The sequence below is a fragment of the Petromyzon marinus genome, chromosome 33 (genome assembly GCF_048934315.1).
Source record: "Petromyzon marinus isolate PM22_M1 ecotype Great Lakes invasive population chromosome 33, UKy_Petmar_22M1.pri1.0, whole genome shotgun sequence".
Lineage (NCBI taxonomy): Eukaryota > Metazoa > Chordata > Hyperoartia > Petromyzontiformes > Petromyzontidae > Petromyzon > Petromyzon marinus.
In genome coordinates, this window is record NC_133699.1 from 367,819 (window position 1) to 386,991 (window position 19,173).

The 19,173-nt window shown below is 45.9% G+C and overlaps 1 protein-coding gene across 1 annotated transcript in view; it reads right to left on the reverse strand.

Annotated features, from left to right (window-relative positions):
• Positions 1-107: 107 nt before the first annotated feature.
• ZFYVE1 (zinc finger FYVE-type containing 1) overlaps positions 108-19,173 on the reverse strand; it is a 30,694-nt gene continuing 11,628 nt past the window's right edge. Inside the window, exons 4-12 of the mRNA XM_032964756.2 lie at positions 16,529-16,740; positions 16,052-16,158; positions 15,356-15,464; positions 10,446-10,543; positions 8,168-8,285; positions 5,896-6,066; positions 5,054-5,231; positions 3,977-4,099; positions 108-3,264 (exon numbers count right to left, since the gene is read on the reverse strand). Coding sequence (XP_032820647.2) covers positions 3,029-3,264; positions 3,977-4,099; positions 5,054-5,231; positions 5,896-6,066; positions 8,168-8,285; positions 10,446-10,543; positions 15,356-15,464; positions 16,052-16,158; positions 16,529-16,740 — 1,352 coding nt within the window. The 3' untranslated portion in view covers positions 108-3,028. The remainder of the gene's footprint in view (positions 3,265-3,976; positions 4,100-5,053; positions 5,232-5,895; positions 6,067-8,167; positions 8,286-10,445; positions 10,544-15,355; positions 15,465-16,051; positions 16,159-16,528; positions 16,741-19,173) is intronic.

A 19,173-nucleotide genomic window follows, 5' to 3' on the forward strand; every position in this document is an offset into this window, starting at 1 on the left:
ATGTAGACTCACAGCCTGTAAAAAACAATTGTGGAAATATTTACATCACTGTACATAGACAAATTATTTATGTCACATGTTTAGGAAGAAAAGACATGGAAAAACTACAGTTTGTAATTTTTTTTTATTTTCCACCTGGAAGTGACAAGAACTTGTAAAATATCACTTTTGACAAGTTAAAAGCTTAAAATTGTATAATAGTGCATCTGAGAAGTTTTATTAGAGTTTGTCGCAAATTAAACTCCTTAGTTGATAAGGAAATTAAGTATTCATAACCGAATGCTAGGTTTTTGTGCTCAATGCCAGTACCTTGTATGAACACGGATGGTGTATTCATGAAACCTACTGACAGTGAAGAAAAAAAAATCCTAATTTGATAAACCTACAACTGGGGGGCCACACATCAAGAGACCTGGCAGTGAATACAGCTTCAATGCTGGACTTGATTTTAAATACATGCCTATCAACCAAAATTTTATTAAAATGCCAAACCCGACAAAAAATTAGCCCAAGATTAAGATAATGGAAATGCAGGCCTGCAGGTTAGTTTATTAAAACATGCTGATGGAGATGTTAAATGTTGAAAGTTTAGCGTTGTCGATAGGCTTTGAGTCGAATTATGATGAATTGGTTTAAACAATGAGCACTAAAATAAGCTAAACATTTTTTTAAAATGACAAACTGTAAAATGAAAAGAGAAAACAAACATCTACACAGGTACATTACTCGTATAAACACACGCCATTGGAATTGCCACAACCCAAATTCAGCACTTGGTGTAACGGCAACGTCGCTTGCCATCCTGTCGCTGTGATTCAACATTCTTCAAAAGTCTGTCGCTCACCTCTCTGCTGCTACACTGATGGATGATATTCTCGGACGAGATGGCAAAACAAATGTATTGACTGGTAACCCAGATTGGTCATAGGGGGCTTATCATTCTGATGAATAAGGAGTGGCAAATTCGAAATCAAAGTTACAAACATCAAAAGGTCTAAAACATATTTAAGCAGTTATTCATTTACATATATTTCACTAATAATTTAAAGTGTGCCTTTTTTGCGCAACGGAACTCACGTGTTAAAGGAAATCTAATTCACTAACAATGCAAGGTGCGTATCATTTACCACTTATTCTGGGGTCTCGCCTTTATAGCATGTAACCATTAACTTATTTTTGTTGTATAGTAATTATAGCTTAACATTTGCATCTTATTGTATTTCACCTGAAAAAGGACAAAGGTATAACACAATGTGTATATATAGTAAGTACATCCTCATGAACGCTAATATAGATACACTACAATTATCTTACAAAATCACAGCCCCCCCCCCTCCAAAACAAAAGCAAATGAAAGAGATTGCTTCCAGAACATACAATTTGTTTACAGTTTACCGTGATTGACAATACATCATAATGATGACGTGCTGGACATTGAAGCGGTGCTCGTGATCACACTTTGTGACCATGGGGTCCTTGCAAGATAAAGTCAGAGAAAAATCTGATGATTAGAGTAGAGCACCAAGTGTCGGTTCCACGACGACCCAGTCACACCTCGTACAAGAGCACCAGATTCATGGAACTTCCCACAAACCGATGTTACGTCTTCTGAAAGCTAGTGCTAAGAGTTACTGCAGAACTGCTACATTAAAGTGAATGAAGCAAACCCATTGCTTGTCCCCACATCGTGGCAGCACGACACAAATCAAATATTTGTGCGAGCAAAAATGTGTCTTTGCGTGGTGTTTATATATATCCCACTTAACGGCTGCTGGATACAGGTAGGACTGTCTTAAAACTTCAAATTTGATCATTTGAAGTCTCCCTTCCACGGCTTGTGGTGCTTGGCTTGCCTGGGTTATACACAAGTTGTGAACTACTAAACAGGGAAAATAAATGCAAAGCACACTTATGCCAACGCTTAGTCGCCGCTCGCGGATTGTCGATGACAGGGTCGAATGTTGGGCATGTGCTCTAAAGGCTTTAGATATGTAATCCTTGAGGTTGTTCGAAAGCGACATAACTGCAAAAGGGAGGAGTCGGAGGGAGAGGCGACGCATAAGGACAGGAAGAGCTTAAATTGCAATCGATGCAAGCACCTACATCAACCTCACAACTTGGAAGATACGACGGCTCAGAGAGGCTGTTTGGTTTGGATAAAAATTAGGCAGATCTCTTCACACCGCAGATGATAGAGGTAAAGAAATGCAGTTGGTTAGTGTCAGTGGCAATGTGAATGGTGAGTGATTTTGAAAATGTTTGGCTATCCACTGGGATTATCACCCTCCCAAGTCATCATCCTTGGTCACCCTCTGCTCAACAACTGTTAGCAAATGCAGTTATTACAAAGCCGTCTTCACGAAAGCATCATTGGCTTCCTGCCCACTACAGAGCCAAGTTCCTCCATCACGTCAGTGGTACTTCCCTGAATACGAAGTGACGTCCCTCTTTCTGATTATTTTAAAGTCCCTGCAATTAAGCTGAGCTGCAGTTCTACCTTTTGTGCAACTGCGGTCCTCTTTAGCAAGCGATTTATGGCCTGCAATAGGAAGGAAGCAAAGCCATGGTCCTCATAAGAAAGATGATAATCTCCCAAATAAACCAGCCATGCAATTATTCCACCACAACTCTAAAACAACTAATGCATCCCCAATCAGTTGACTCCCAAACCAACCATGTGCCACCTAATTCGCAGACTCTAACTCCCCTGATTGAATCCATCTGTATTGGCTTCCCTTATTTATACACGGGGGAAACACACAAGTCTTACGGGGTATTGGAAACCAAACACGGGGTTCCCTGCAGTGATTCTTGAATCGCATTAACACAGAAAAAGTCACCGCACAACCATTCTCACTACACATCCAGACTTCACCACTTGGGGAGGGGGATCAACCAAACATCGCCCCTTGCTTCCGAGAGTTACAAGAATGTGAATGGGCAAGGGGAGGAGCAGGAGAAGGAGGAAGGCAGAAGTCAAGAGGTTTAGAGTCAAAGGATCGTGGAGTAACAGGAGATGGTGGCTGTCTCAGAGCTCCCCCTTGCACTTGCTGCAGGTGTTGCACACCCGCACGGGATGGTCCCACCCGCGCGACGGCACAGGCCGGCGCGCCGTCGAGCACTCGTTGCAGAAGCCCTTGCCGCAGGCGCGGCAGTGGTGCTTGGCGAGCTTCCCTGAGGTCATGTCCTTGTTGCAATCCTGGCAGGATGCGATCTCGTGGTCGGGGACCCAGTAGGTTGGCCGCGCCACGTCCTTCACCAGGCCTGCAGGGGAAGCAAGCAAGTACGGCCACGGTCGGGAAATAATGGCTGTGCAAAAACATCACGTCGCTGTACCCCAATTGCAGTGATGGCGCTCGGGCATAAGAACACGAAGCAAAGGTGGAGGCTCCCAAGTAGCTCCAGGGCCCCCAAACTCGAACGAAATGTCATCCTAAATTTAAATCCTAATGATTATAAAGCATCTAATTAATTGCTCTCATCCCTATCTTGTGTATTCCTCATTTAATGTCGTGTTTGTGTCTTGCCTACATCCATCTATTTTCTTATCTCCCAGAACTTAAATATTTTTGTCTGTATTTACATTATATTATTACCGTTCTATCTATTGTCTACATCTCTGTCACCTCACAAGGAATTTATACAAGAACACCGTTTCATACCCAGGCAATGCCTTTATTGGGCAATATTAACAATGCCAGAGTACTAATCTTTTCACAACATCGCAATATGCATCTCGATCCTGGAGCGGTGTCTCCCAGTGTTTGAGCACAGCGATGCAGGTTGGCAAGGGAGTATATGACAATAATTAATTATTTACACAGAAGAGCCATGCTTGAGTAGTCTGCAGACTCATATTCAGGAGAGTCCTGCTACATTGGGATGCCTAGCACACAACAACTTCATTGTGTGTGTTTTTGCCAGGGTGGCAGGGTACACGTGGGATGCCAGTGGGGGTGCGTGTTTTGGTGCTCACCCAGTGGGTAGTTAAAGGTGGTGGCCACGGCTCCCAGTGTGTTCTGCACAACCTCGCCAACCTTCCGCACCATCACCTTGCCCGACTCATCTTCCTCGCCCCCCTCCGCCTGTTGTTTTTGTTCTGAGCAGACCGGGTTTGTTACCACAGCACATGCACACACAAATTAATACAAAATACAAGGGAACCTAGTAGTCAGCCAGGCTATCAACTCCAATTAGCATGGTTGGCTACATAAGGTGCGAAAGAAGTTCAACAGACATATCAGGGAAAATGTTACTAACAAGCACATTAAATAGCTAGTTTTGAACTGTAATAGTCATTAGAACCATGCCCAGTGCCTCTGTTCTGTACAAAAGGCTGGCAATATATTTATTGAGGTCTCCGTTACAACTCTGCTGGACATGTATGTATAGGCATGCTGTCGTGGTGTAATGAACAGCACACTGGAGGACACCAGTTCGATTTGATCTTCCAGCAAGGCAGTTGAAATGATAAAGTTTCTTAAATCTTTACACCTCTGCCCAAAATTATACTTTGGAATACTACTGAACATCTGTGAAAAATAGCTTTATAGCTCATCGAATTCCTGCAGTATAAATATTCTGAGTCGATCGGCAGGTCGTATGTGGTGTACAGTGGACGTACTCCCTCCTCTTCCAAGACGTTTGGCCAGCATGGATGAGTTTGCCAAATGCCCCCCACAGGGTCTCTCTATAGCTCCCTCGAGCATAGGTCCTTCCGTTGGCAACTGCAAGGGCTGCTGCATGCCTTAAGATATATCATCACAAGTGGACAAAACCTGATTTTTAATCCAGGATCACAGTGCTTCTGGCTCACAGTGCTCCAACACATTGCCATCATGAAGAGCCTCATCCCACCCAGCCACTTCAGCCAAGCACGCGGACCATTGTTCTATACATGGAATTGTGCAGGTCAGATCAGATTCGACTGCTGGCACAAAATACGGAGGGGGGCACCAGGGTGTTTTTTTTTTATTTCTTATTCATAACGCAGGCAAGCTGTGCTAGCAAAGTGGCTTGACCGTGGGGGCTTCCCTGGCAGCTCGGCTCTCACCTTGGGGCCGGGCGAGTTGGAAGCAGGCATCGCACACACGCACGGGGTTCGGCCCCCACCCTCTCTCGGGCACGGGCCGCGAGCGGGACGAGCAGGCGCCACAGAAGCCCTCCCCACACGCCCGGCAGTGATGCTTCGTGTCCTTCTCCTCGAATTGCTTATTGCAATTGTGGCACGCCTGTGTGTGATACGCCGCCACCAAGCGAGGATTTTCGTCGTCAAGAATCGTGCCGCGGAGGGTTATCGATAACACACATTCACTATAATTACATCTACAGAACTGCTCGTTTCCAATGTAGTACTAAGCCTACTATTTTTGTGCCGCTGTGTATGTTTCCAGATTCCATCATTGGCATAATCAACATTTATGTCGATCACCTTTCTGAAAGGGAGAAAACATTGGAGTCAAAAAGTTTGTGGGCGTCTCTAAGCCATACCTAAATATTCCTGGTGCGTCTAGCCAGTTGGCCTTGTCACACCTATGGAGATGGGTACGGGCCTGTCTGCTCTGGAGGTACGGAGTGCTGCTAGTGGCCAACAAGAGCTGGAAGGCGCACGACTCATTGCAGATCTGGTGCGATAGCAGTAGAGGTTTCCGGACACTCACAACATCTCGTGGCTGTGCCCCCACCCTCTAAACCTCACCACCCCGGAGAACGCAGAGTCGACTGTCGGTGGCGTAACTACATTGTTAGCTCAGGTGGTGTGGCAATCGGTCAGGTGGGGCCCCAATATTTGATTTGTCACTCATGGTGGTTGTCAAGGGGGCCCCAACTCGTAGCTTTGGCCCCCAAGCTCGTTACGCTGTCGACTGTACACAGCGTGTGTGTGTGGGCACGTACGATGACGACCGCGTTGGGCCTCCAGTAGGCCGGCGCAATCTGGTCCGTGAGCCAGTCGGAGACGGCGCGCGCCGGGCCCGAGCTAATGTCCGACACCGACTGCGCCACCAGGTTGACGCCGTCCAGCAGCCGCTGCGCTGCGTTGTGGTTCTCCCGGATGAAGCCGTTCGCCTGCAAAGGAGTAGTGATGCCGTGACAATAGACAGTGGCAGGGGTCTTGATAACTACACCACCTAGAGCTCATTCAGTATGTCAGCATCATCTACTGGAGTTCAATCAATTTTTTTTATTGCAAATCAACGCGAGCCCGGTACAGTACGCCAATCGCTTTATTGTCAAGTACAGATATATAAATAACTATTTTTTTTACCTATGTAATGGGTTCGATTGAGGTGCACACTCAACTTGGAGGCAACACTATTAATGCATACCAACCAACAAAACGTTATACACAGGGTGGTGACCACCATTCCTAATCTCACTAACACTCGGGGAGGGAATACTACATAACGTGACTAGGGCAGGTTAACGGGCTGCCTGGTCACGAAGGTCGGAGCCTGGAGGAGCGCTGATGGCGTCTTCATCCCGGGGTCGAACAGCCCCTCTCTCTGTTCACACCCCGCTTATAACTCCTGTGGTGTGGCCGGCTCCGCCCCAGGCCACGCCCCCCTTCTCGATCCTTCGGGAAGGTCCGGGCCCCCAACCACGTGACCCCCAAGCTCCCCCAGGGGTCCCTAGCCCCCCTTTATCCAGTCACGTGTCCTGTTGGGTTCACGCAGAGTGTCACGGCCTAACACAACCCCCGTGACACCTGCCTACAGTACCCATATCGAGCCAACAGTAGTGACGTCATATGTCCCTACGCTCGTGCAGTCCCGACACAGTAGTGACATATGTCACTACACTTATATTGCCTCAGGTACATTACAGTGTCATTTTAAAGTAAATGTCTTATTTTACATGTCCTGAATGTAAGGCATTCGTGTCAATTTAATTTTATGTCAAGTGATCCTGAGATGTATATTCTTGGTTCTTTCGGTAAAGTCACGTAGAAGGGAAACAATAAAATAATAAAAATATTTGTATTATTTTATCACGTAAAAGGGAAACAATAAAAATATTTCTATTACAATAAAAATATTTTTATTATTTTATTTATTATAATAAAAATATTTTTATTTTATTGTTTCCCTTCTACGTGACTTTACCGAAAGAACCAAGAATATGAATCCCTGCAGTCACGAAAGCTTTAAATCAAAAGATCCTGAGATGATTTTATTGATAACTAGCAGGAAGTACCCGGCGTTGCCCGGGGGAAAATATATTTCAAAACTTCTGTGGTGAGGCCTAGTCCTGTGCAGAGTCCCTGGCCTCGCCTAGATTGCCCAGCCGGCCGAGGTGGCACCTTGGCAGGCTGGGGCTGGGCTGCTACACCGCCCCCCCCCCACCGCCTGCTCTACAATAGTAACTACAAACTCTACAGTAGTATCTACCGACCCTACAGTAGTAACTGCACACATTGGGGCGTATTTTTTTTTGCATTTTTAACACGAATGATAATTTTTCCCCGCTCCCACCGATTGTGTGTGTACGTTGCTATGGGAACCACATGTCAACGTTTCGCGCATGCGCAGATGCGGGCTTTGGCACGCGCTCAGCGTAGTAATACAAAAATTAATGTTAATAAATAGTTAATTTAATTACTTTAAAGTTGACAGATGTGAAATACGAATAGTGCGTGGTATATGGATACTTTGTAGAAACGAAAACCCCACAGTTTGCGAGTTAAAATCGTTGCAAGTTGCATACACAGACAAAGACAGACAGACAAAAAAATATGTTTATAGGTAAAGATAAGTGCACTATATAAATATTCATGGATTGATACGGATTATCGTCTCTTTATTTGTTAACCATGATCCTCTATGTCAGCGCATAACACATTTGTATTCTTCTACAGTTTTGTGCTGAATGGGTCCCTAGCTTAAGTAGACGGCCCTTGGAAATGACATGGCAATACAGCTGTATTTGTTGAACAGGCCTGACTGCTGATGAGCCCCAGAAAAAAAATTGGTCCAAAGGTGTGCCTGATTAAACAAATGCTGCAGTTCACCACCGTTCCGTAAGGCCAACAGGCTAAGTGACAAATGATTAAATATTTTCAAGGTGTCATTGCTCTGCAATGAAGCGAGATGCTCTTAAGTAAACACTCTAATTCCTGATCTTATTGCACATTAAAAGCAGAGCTGTGGACGTGCTCAGCAGGACATACCCCGGGCCACACATGTTTCAGCTCCGTACGGACGACCGTGTCCTCGGGATCCTGGTTGCCGTACCAGTACTGGCGGCTCCGGTAGATCACGCCGCAGTTGGGACACTCCAGCACGTAGCTGCGGGGGACACGGCGAGTGGACGGTGAACGAGGGGCACCGATCAACACTGTGAGGAGGCACAGCGAACCTGGGTGCATGCCCTTGTCTGTAACAAGGCAGACGTGTAGGCCAGTTTGCCAGGTTTCTCCTGCGGGCTTTATAATGCACCGTACGATGCCTTGGTTTGATAACATTAAAATGAAGAAACGTGTATACTAGGGGTGTAACAATCCATCGATTAATTATCCAATTCTTATGCTCACAATACAGATTAAATCATGAGTGTGAGACATTTTTTCTTTGTATAAGTTGAAAGTGATAAGTTCACGTGGTCTCTTCTGAAAATCATAATATTTATTTAGACTGGAGGAATCCGATGAGCCATGCAGCTCTATTTCACATACGTCCAGGAGCTGCAATGTAAAATAAATAAACCTTCCATGGAATTATGGCCCTAAATCTTGATAAGTCACTCAGTCGCCAGGGGAAATTTGTTCCAGGCAAAATTCACACATGCACACAACCATATGCCAGCGGTGGCAAAACCATGCTGCTTTCGGATAGTTCACTTGCGGTTCGATCGAGATGCAGCTAATTTATTTTTATGTATGTCTGCGGAAGTGGGAGTGGCATGGGGCACAAGTCCCTGGCAGTGGAGCCAGACATGAATGCTCCCAGATTTTTCTAGATTTAAAAATTCAAAGCAACCAGTGTAACCAACTAACGTGACCTGCTGCTCGGTGCACGTTTATCTCATGGATCTTGGCCATGTGAAGATGTTGGAATGCAACCCGTAGGGTACAGAATTTGGCCACTCCTGACATACACACTGCAGCACCTTGAGATAGTCACGAGTTCCTGTGTTGGAGGAAAAGCAAAATAGGCAGAGAAGTCAACACATCTGGCCTTTGAAGCTTTGGGTGTTTCCACTAAACTCTTAAGAATTTTAAGTGACTTACTGTGACATAGGTGCCTTGTGACTCATGCCTCATACATAGCAGTTATCGAGCTATGTATTGCTAACTTAATGAAATATGAGAGCTACCTTGTCAGTTATAAAAAGCTAAGAGGAATAAGCCTGACGAATACTCGAATGAGTGACCTCTATGCACAAACAGATTGTTGTAGGGCCTGGCAGTTAAGCAAAATGTATTGCTGTACTGTACTTACATGCCTCCACATTTATGCTCCCCTGCCTTCACCAACTCGCACTGACCAGTGGTGAAGTTTGGACAAGTAAGGCCAAGTAACCCTCACCACCCGCACAGGGGAGGGGATGCCCTCATCCAGCAGCGGACTGACACAAAGGGTGTGCACGTACGACCATGGCACTGTCAAGCGGGAGTGCATTTTCCGCTTTTTGCAGAGATTTGCGGATTGAGACCACCGGCACCCTGGGTCAATAAGGTGGGTGTATGAACCATAAATACATGCCGTTCGTATCACAGTGGAGGTAAAAAAAAAATCCAGTAATGTTATTTGAAGAAAAACACTTAAAAAAACACATTTTTATTTTACCAGGTAAGGACCACTGAGCTATGTAGCTCTTTTTCAGAAGCGATCTGGCCACAAATGATAGCTCAGTGAAATGGTTTATCATGTGGAAATGTACAGCAGCCAAATACTCTAAAAGCATGTTTATTAATGTTGAGGGGAAAACCAGAGGACCTGGAGAAAAAGCCACACGACCACGGGGAGAGAGAGACACGCAAACTCCGATTGTGCAGGCATCAGGGTCGGCATCGAACCCACAACCTCTTGCATACTAGGCGAGGAAGTTAACATCTCGCCACCGTGATGGGTGCCGGCATCATTATCCAAATTTGCCAAATTAGTGTAATGAACTGGGTAATTTCACGCCCAAGTTCAAAAATTACCAGAAAATTACTTAATTGGAACAATGAACTGCAACATTGCCCCCCCCTCCTTACCAGCAGACTTGATGTCCACTTGCAGGACAGTGCTGTGTTCACCTTGTGCGACATAGTGCTGAGCTGACATTAGGGGGTCTCCTAAGCTAAGAAAACTGCGCTCCGAAGATATTTTTTTACGTTATGAGCGCAGTATAAATGCTAGCGTTAGTATTATTACTCTCATTATTAAAAGTGCTACGTAATTACTAGAATAGTGGAATGATGGAATGGCGCTGTGAGCAGGACTGACACTGCCAGTACTCACCCAGACCAGGCGTACTTTGCGAGGCCGAACCACGGCGATTCATTTGAAGCCGATGTCTTGGGGACCACAATGACCTCCTTCCCATTCTCATAACAATGCTGTGGAACACAGATTACAGCAGCAACCATGAGCGATTAGCGCATAAGAAGAGTACAATGGCTAGACACAGCCACGCACAACAAATGTCAATCAGCCCACAGTCTGTTATGGTGCAGCCCTGGCTTGCGCCACCGCTGGCAAAAGAGCCTCCAACTTGGGGGAGCTCTGGAGGGATATCTGGTCTCCTCTGCCACGGTGACCAGACGTCGTGTTGCAAAAGGTGGGCAACACACGACCTGCTAATCGACTGGCTTGCAGGTCCAATGTGCGAACCATTACACCACGGCAGCATCCACATACATATATGTAAGTCCAGCAGAGTTGGAGAGGATACCTTTACACGTGTCTTTAATGTTGTTCATGATGTATTAGATTTGGTGTTTCATTAATCGCTGTGTTACAAAACGTTACGACCTCTCTGCATTTATGGTCTCTACTCTAAATACCGAATGATCAAATAAACTTAATATTACTCTGGTTTTTTCGGTAAAGTCACGTAGGTAAAATAAAATAAATAAAAACTAAATTACATCACGACGTTTGGGAGGCAACACAAGCTTCCCTCTTCAGGTGGAACAGTCACAGCAGAATAGCTGTATCAAATGGAGAGTTCTCAGACAACCGAGATTATATACAGGTTAAGGGGGGGGGGGAGGAGCCAAGAAGGGACGTGGGTGGGGGGGGGCTGAGTTAAGCCGCCTTTTGTTATGTTGCAGGGGGTTCCGGGGGGAGAGATACACGAGTACATACAACCCACTGAGAGCAATGGAAGTGGCTGTACAATTATAAAGCAGCTAAACTTTGACTTGGTTTATAACATCTTTCCAATGGTTGCTCAATTTGAAACCATCCTCTCGGTTGAAGTTGTGTCTGTGTTTGTATATCTGGATGGCTTCATGGACAAATCTTTGGTAATAACCGGGAGGTTTGTAGAGCACTTTGGTGTCGGAGAAAACAATGTCATGAGAACACGCTGTTTTTAAACAATGATCAGCCACGGCCAAAGAATTTGTTCTGCCGTGTTTCAAATCTGATTTGTGCTCGCGAATTCGGTCAGAAATATGTCGTTTCGTCTTCCCGATATAGCAGTCACCGCAGGTACAACTCAATTTGTAAACACCGGGGTACTGCAAGTCAGGAATGACATCCTTTACGGATGGGATCAGATCACGGATTTTGTGTACTGTATTGAACCAGACCTGGATCTTGTGTTTGTTTAGAATTTTGGAAATATTTTTGGTAACGCCTGCTATGTATGGTAACGTGATGATTTTGATCGGAGTATCAGGTGGTTGTTTCTGTATGGTGGGAGAGACAGTTTGGCGGATAGTACGGTCAGAGTATCCGTTCATCTTGAGGGCCAGATGTACATGTTTTAATTCACTGGCCAGGTGGTGTTGGTCAGAAATGCAATGAGCCCTATGGTATAATGTTTGATGAGATAATTCTTTTGAGCTGGGTGGTGGTGGGAATCAGGCTTCAAGTAGGAGTCTGTGTGGGTGGACTTCCTGTAAACAGAATGTCCCAAAGAGCCATCAGTCCTCCTCTCAAACAGAACATCCAAGAATGGCAGCTTGCCATCTTTCTCCACTTCCATGGTGAATTTGATGGATGGGTGTCTGGAATTGATGTGGTCTAGAAAATGGTTCAATGCTGGGAGGCCATGTGGCCAAATGACGAAAGTGTCATACACACATCTCTACCATAGGGAAGGACGAAGGGTGGATGTCTGGATAGCGTCTGATTCAAATTTCTCCATGAAAACATTGGCTATCACTGGTGACAAGGGGGAACCCATAGGGGTACCCTCATTTTGTTTGTAGAAGGTACCATTCCAGGTAAAGTAAGTGTTGGTGTGGCAGTGCCTAACTAGCGCAGGAACATCAGGGTTCAGGCCATGTTGGACCAAATCTTCAATTATTGTTATGGTATGAGGCACTGGGACCTTGGTGAACAGAGAGACCACATCAAAGCTGACGAGGATATCGTCAAGAAGACACTACAATGTCCTTGACCATAGAAACCAATTGGGTTGAGTTAAGTACTGCTGAGGTAGTCTTGCCAGTGAAGGGAAGCAGGGTGTCCGATAAAAAACGGGCTAGCTTGAAACACGGCAGAACGAATTATTCGGCCGTGGCTGATCATTGTTTCAACACAGCGGGTTCTCATGACATTGTTTTCTCCGACACCAAAGTGCTCTGCAAACCTCCCGGTTATTACCAAAGATTTGTCCATGAAGCCATCCAGATATACAAACACAGACACAACTTCAACCGAGAGAATGGTTTCAAATTGAGCAACCATTGGAAAGATGTTATAAACCAAGTCAAACTTTAGCTGCTATATAATTGTACAGCCATTGCCATTGCTTTCAGTGGGTTGTATGTACTCGTGTATCTCTCCCCCCGAACCCCCTGCAGCATAACAAAAGGCGGCTTAACTCAGCCCTCCCCCCCACCCAGGTCCCTTCTTGGCTCCTCCCCCCCCCCCTTAACCTGTATATAATCTCGGTTGTCTCAGAGCTCTCCACTTGATACAGCTATTCTGCTGTGACTGTTCCACTTGAAGACGGAAGCTTGTGTTGCCTCCAAAACGTCGTGATTTAATTTAGTTCTTTTCATTTATTTTATTTTACCTATGTGACTTTACCGAAAAAAAACAAAGAGTATGAATCCTTGCAGTCATGAAAGCTTCAAATCTAGAATGAAACTTAATATTACACGAAAGAAAATAAACAGTTAAAGCTTATCTGATACCCAACAATAAAACATGAACACATCAAGGAATGTCACAATCGTCTGTGTGTACACGAAAGGCAAAGCTGTTGCTGCATCCAGGCACCCCTATAAAGCAATGTACGAGTTTAAAACCTGGCCAAGCTCAAGCAAGCCTCACTGTGGCTACAATAAGCAACGCCTGGTGGGAATCCAATATCGGCCGCCCCAAAGAGACAACTTCCACCACAGGAATGAGTAATTTCCACAACTGGCTCAGAACATTGTCCAGTGCTCTTTAGAGCGAGTGAGGGGGGTCACTGACTTTTGACCACAGTATTTGTGGTGCAACTCGCTGGCTCAAAAATTATCTTGAAGCGACTCCAACAAAGCTGACAATCCGACGAGTGTTCCGTGTAATGTTACCATGCGTTGGTTACTGTGTGTTCGGTATCATGTTTTTTTGTGTACGTGGGAGTTAAAACTTGTACATGAATCATATTAATGCAAGTAAATAATCAGGAAAATCGATGACTTGTCACAATTCGAGATCACAATTTGATACGAAAATTAATGACCGTTTTTTTGTATTGTATTGTCCCTCTCTTATGTTTTGTGTTGCTTATTCCAATAGCCTAAATATAGACTAGGATGGACATTTGTATACACCATTGACAAGGTGAGTGGTAGCCCAGCTGTTTGGGCCATTCCACGATGAACCCACAGATCCGTGATTCGATTCCCGACCGCAGCCGGCATCACATCACCGGCGAATAATATCTGACCTGGTCCTGCGTGACCCCCTTCATCAACCACCATGACTGATACAGGGTGGGGAGGGCTTTCATCCAGTAGTGGATTGACAAAAGTCTGTAAATTACAATGAAAACTTGTTTTTTAATCATAACCGATTCTGAGGCACACAATTTGCTTAATGCGTGGATAGGGTATAAGTGGATTTTAATCGATGAATCCCTTTTATTATTATAGTTCTACAACTGTTCTTACATCCATTTTCTCATGACACAGACACCCATCCACAAGCAAATCAGATCCGGCATCCCTCTTCGCTTGCAGTCCTAGCCAGAGCAGCAGCCATGTGGTCCGCAACTGCTCTACTACCCAAACACCACCGCCTCTCATGGCATCAGTGTGACATGCAGTTTTGTTCATCGGAGACCGCCCCAGGCCAAAAAGTCACGCAAACGCTGACTCGACAAACAGGTGCTGCACCTGGCACTCAACTGAGCACAGTGTAATGCATGACACCGCTACATTGACAAGGCCATCGCGGACTTTATGACCTGCTGATTGCGCACTTTACAAAGGTCACGCGCCACTGCACTGGCGTGCGCTGCTCGCTGGAAGTCAACGGTCTAAATTCACGGGAAGTCGTGATGAAATAGAGCCGGGCGGCACAGTGGTGAAAGCACTCATCTCACTGCTCTCATTCGGTTCTGGAAGCTCCCAGCACATGGAGTGACACTTTGACATCCTAGGGAATACGCGGTACAACCCAAAAAAAACCTACCATCCCCCGTCCACACTGTACCAGATTATAGGCATGCGCAACCACTGCCCGGTAGCACAATGATCTCGGAGCAATCCACAAACTCCACGCCCGAGTCACAAGAGTTGGAGGCGTACACAACAGAACCCAGAGAAAATCCAACAACGCAGCCTGAACCTGGTCTCCTGGAGCAGCGTCTACAGCCATCGATTCGTGCTCGTTTCTGGAACACTGGGGTATGAGTGTGTATGGAGTCGTGTGCATATGGGGAGCGGTAGTGTAGCTGTTAGCGCGATGCATGACAAATCTGGTGAACCGGGTTCGATTCCTGCACATGGTCAACACCAGTGACGATTATCAAAACCGGTCCTGGGGCTACCCGAGGTCGACTCAGCCTCAAATGAATACCTGGTGCGATGTGTAAACATCGCCACTAGGGAGACAAAGGCGAGCAGGCGTGGTGCTGGCCACCCACTTGCCTCGTGTGCCATGTTGGGTCTTTCGTAGGTTCTAACTAAAACAACACTTGACCCAAGAGCCTGTGTAGGCTACAGGGAGGGATCTTTGTGTAGGTGTGGGAACCTCACCTTGCAGGTGAACACGCGATTGTCGCACTGGTAGTTGTACTTGCAGCGTCCCTCTGCCAGGTGCTGGACCCCGTCCTTGTGGTGGTTCATGCTGTTACGGCAGCGAAGCCTGCATGGGTGGCAGCAACAAGCGGGCGGGGGGGGACGGCAAAATGGGATGTAATTTACAATTATGAATATGTAATACAGACAAGCCCTGTCATGGTAACAGTATTTCACGACATTTTGTCAAAGCACTGCTGGATGAGGAGCTCCATGCCACTTCACCACACTGGTTAATGAGGGTTGGTGTAGGCGGTAAGCAGACACCACAGCATAACTTTGGACTTGTCTGCACTGCCCTCTGCTGACAACATACCACCACAGCAGTGGCCCACAACAGTTATTTCATAGATGTTGGCCCATCCAAGCACTGTCCATGCTCGAACCTGCTTAGCTTCCGAGACCTGACGGTATCAGGTGCATTCTGGGTGATTTGGTCACAGACTGTTTGTGTACGATTTGCATCAATCGTAATTAATCGATGCTCACATACACGTATAATGACCTTAAAAATCGACTGACGAATCGATGCGTCGTTACGTGCTTAACAACAAGACACAATAAGCCAGTGATGAAAATTACACATTCTTATGGCGGAGGGCAGTCTCTCCGCTGATGAAGAGATTAGTTGGTAGTTAAGGACGGAACACAAACCCGCAGCTCAGGCAGGACGCGGAGCAGGTGAAGTACTCGTCTGGGAAGAAGGAGCTGCGAGCCATGTCGCCAACAGGAATCTCTCCGCTGAATCGCTCGCTCAGCGCCTGCACCCACAACAGGCGACCGCACGCCGTTACCAAGGGGACGCAGCCTCTGTACGTCACAGGTCGACTTTGAGTATTTCCTAGCTTCCCAAAGGTCAACAGTGAGAATCTCTCAGTACCCTGTGGGAGACATAAATATTCTTGCTCCAAACAGAATACACTAAGAATCTTCTAGCTCCTCACAGGCAACATTCGATAGTTCCTTGCTCCCAACAAGCCACATTGAGGGTTTCCTAGTTCCTCATGGGTAACATTGGATACCTCTCCTAGCTACTGAGAATCTCCAAGTTCACCACGGGTCACACTGGGAATTCTAGCTAACTGCGGGCTGAGAGGGTCACATGCACGCACGCCAAGCCGTGCCGCTCACCTCCAGGGCCTTGAAGATGACACCCGGGGTGCGCGAGGCGCGATTGCTGTTGCTCTTGAGGCGGTACTGGATGACCCTCAACAGTCCGCCAAAGTCCGTCGGGGGGTTGAAGGTGCGCGTGCCCACGTACTCCACCGTGCTGAACGCCTCCGGCGTGCACTTCAGCTCTTTGAAGTTGCGCTGCAGCAAGACCTCAGGCGTCTGGCCTTCCCCTGTGCAGACGAACAAACGAATGTCGTGCCATTGAGTGAAAAAGCGGCATGCGCACGTCACAAGTCTACCTTCGTTCGACTTTCGTTTCAAGAGGTTGTGAGGTGGCCGGAAATGGGAGTACAGTATACAGTGAGGGAAAAAAGTATTTGATCCCCTGCTGACTTTGTAGGTTTGCCCACTGACAAAGAAATTATCAGTCTATAATTTTAATGGTAGGTTTATTTTAACAGTGAGAGACAGAATAACAACAAAAAAATCCAGAAAAACGCATGTCAAAAATGTTATAAATTGATTTGCATTTTAATGAGGAAAATAAGTATTTGACCCCCTCTCAATCAGAAAGATTTCTGGCTCCCAGGTGTCTTTTATACAGGTAACAAGCTAAGATTAGGAGCACACTCTTAAAGGGAGTGCTCCTAATCTCAGTTTGTTACCTTATAAAAGGCACCTGTCCACAGAAGCAATCAATCAGATTCCAAACTCTCCACCATGGCCAAGACCAAAGAGCTCTCCAAGGATGTCAAGGACAAGATTGTAGACCTACACAAGGCTGGAATGGGCTACAAGACTATTGCCAAGCAGCTTGGTGAGAAGGTGACAACAGTTGGTGCGATAATTCGCAAATGGAAGAAACACAAAAGAACTGTCAATCTCCCTCGGCCTGGGGCTCCATGCAAGATCTCACCTCGTGGAGTTGCAATGATCATGAGAACGGTGAGGAATCAGCCCAGAACTACACGGGAGGATCTTGTCAATGATCTCAAGGCAGCTGGGACCATAGTCACCAAGAAAACAATTGGTAACACACTACGCCGTGAAGGACTGAAATCCTGCAGCGCCCGCAAGGTCCCCCCTGCTCAAGAAAGCACATAGCCAACCCCGTCTGAAGTTTGCCAATGAACATCTGAATGATTCAGAGGACAACTGGGTGAAAGTGTTGTGGTCAGATGAGACCAAAATGGAGCTCTTTGGCATCAACTCAACTCGCCGTGTTTGGAGGAGGAGGAATGCTGCCTATGACCCCAAGAACACCATCCCCACTGTCAAACATGGAGGTGAAAACATTATGCTTTGGGGGTTTTTTCTGCTAAGGGGACAGGACAACTTCATCGCATCAAAGGGACGATGGATGGGGCCATGTACCGTCAAATCTTGGGTGAGAACCTCCTTCCCTCAGCCAGGGCATTGAAAATGGGTCGTGGATGGGTATTCCAGCATGACAATGACCCCAAAACACACGGCCAAGGCAACAAAGGAGTGGCTCAAGAAGAAGCACATTAAGGTCCTGGAATGGCCTAACCAGTCTCCAGACCTTAATCCCATAGAAAATCTGTGGAGGGAGCTGAAAGTTCGAGTTGCCAAATGTCAGCCTCGAAACCTTAATGACTTGGAGAAGATCTGCAAAGAGGAGTGGGACAAAATCCCTCCTGAGATGTGTGCAAACCTAGTGGCCAACTACAAGAAACGTCTGACCTCTGTGATTGCCAACAAGGGTTTTGCCACCAAGTACTAAGTCATGTTTTGCAGAGGGGTCAAATACTTATTTTCCTCATTAAAATGCAAATCAATTTATAACATTTTTGACATGCGTTTTTCTGGATTTTTGTTGTTGTTATTCTGTCTCTCACTGTTCAAATAAACCTACCATTAAAATGATAGACTGATCATTTCTTTGTCAGTGGGCAAACGTACAAAATCAGCAGGGGATCAAATACTTTTTTCCTTCACTGAATGTGTTGAAAAATCCATTTGCCTTGAATTTTTCGAGAATCATACTCACGTATTTGATCTTTGTGCTCACAATACACATTCTGAACAATGCACGCAAGATTTACGATCTTCAACTTATGAAAATAACAATCAAATGATATGGTAGTATTTATTACGCTTTGGCTAATTTTACAAACAAAACTGTAAAAAAACTGAAACAAATTATTCTTAAATTAAATCGCGACACCAATTTATGACCAAGAAATCGTTACACGCCTGGTGCTTCAGCAGTGCAGCAAGGTTGGATGGGCCCTGAAGCACGGAATAAAATCTGTGGCTCCCTTTCCAATGTTGCCCCTTATTCATAGGCCGGCAGCTGGGCCTCTCTGGCCCGTGAGCCCCAGTGCAGTTGCAGTGCCATTGCACTGCCTGCACGCTCAATAGATTAACGCATAGTAGTAGGCTTTCGTGACCAATATTATCCAATAAAAACATTTTTTTTGGGTTAGATCGCGTAAATATTCATGTGTTGTTAAACCCGGCACCACCCAACACAGCCAATTAGTAAGCTTTGTCATGTAAACTAAACGTGTCAATTAGTAACTAGTTCAGCACACCCATGTGTTGGAGAGTAAACCCAATAATAAATGTTGTGGTCTTACTCTCCAACACACCGGTGTGCGATCAACAAACAAAGTCTGACCGCGACCCAACTCGCACAA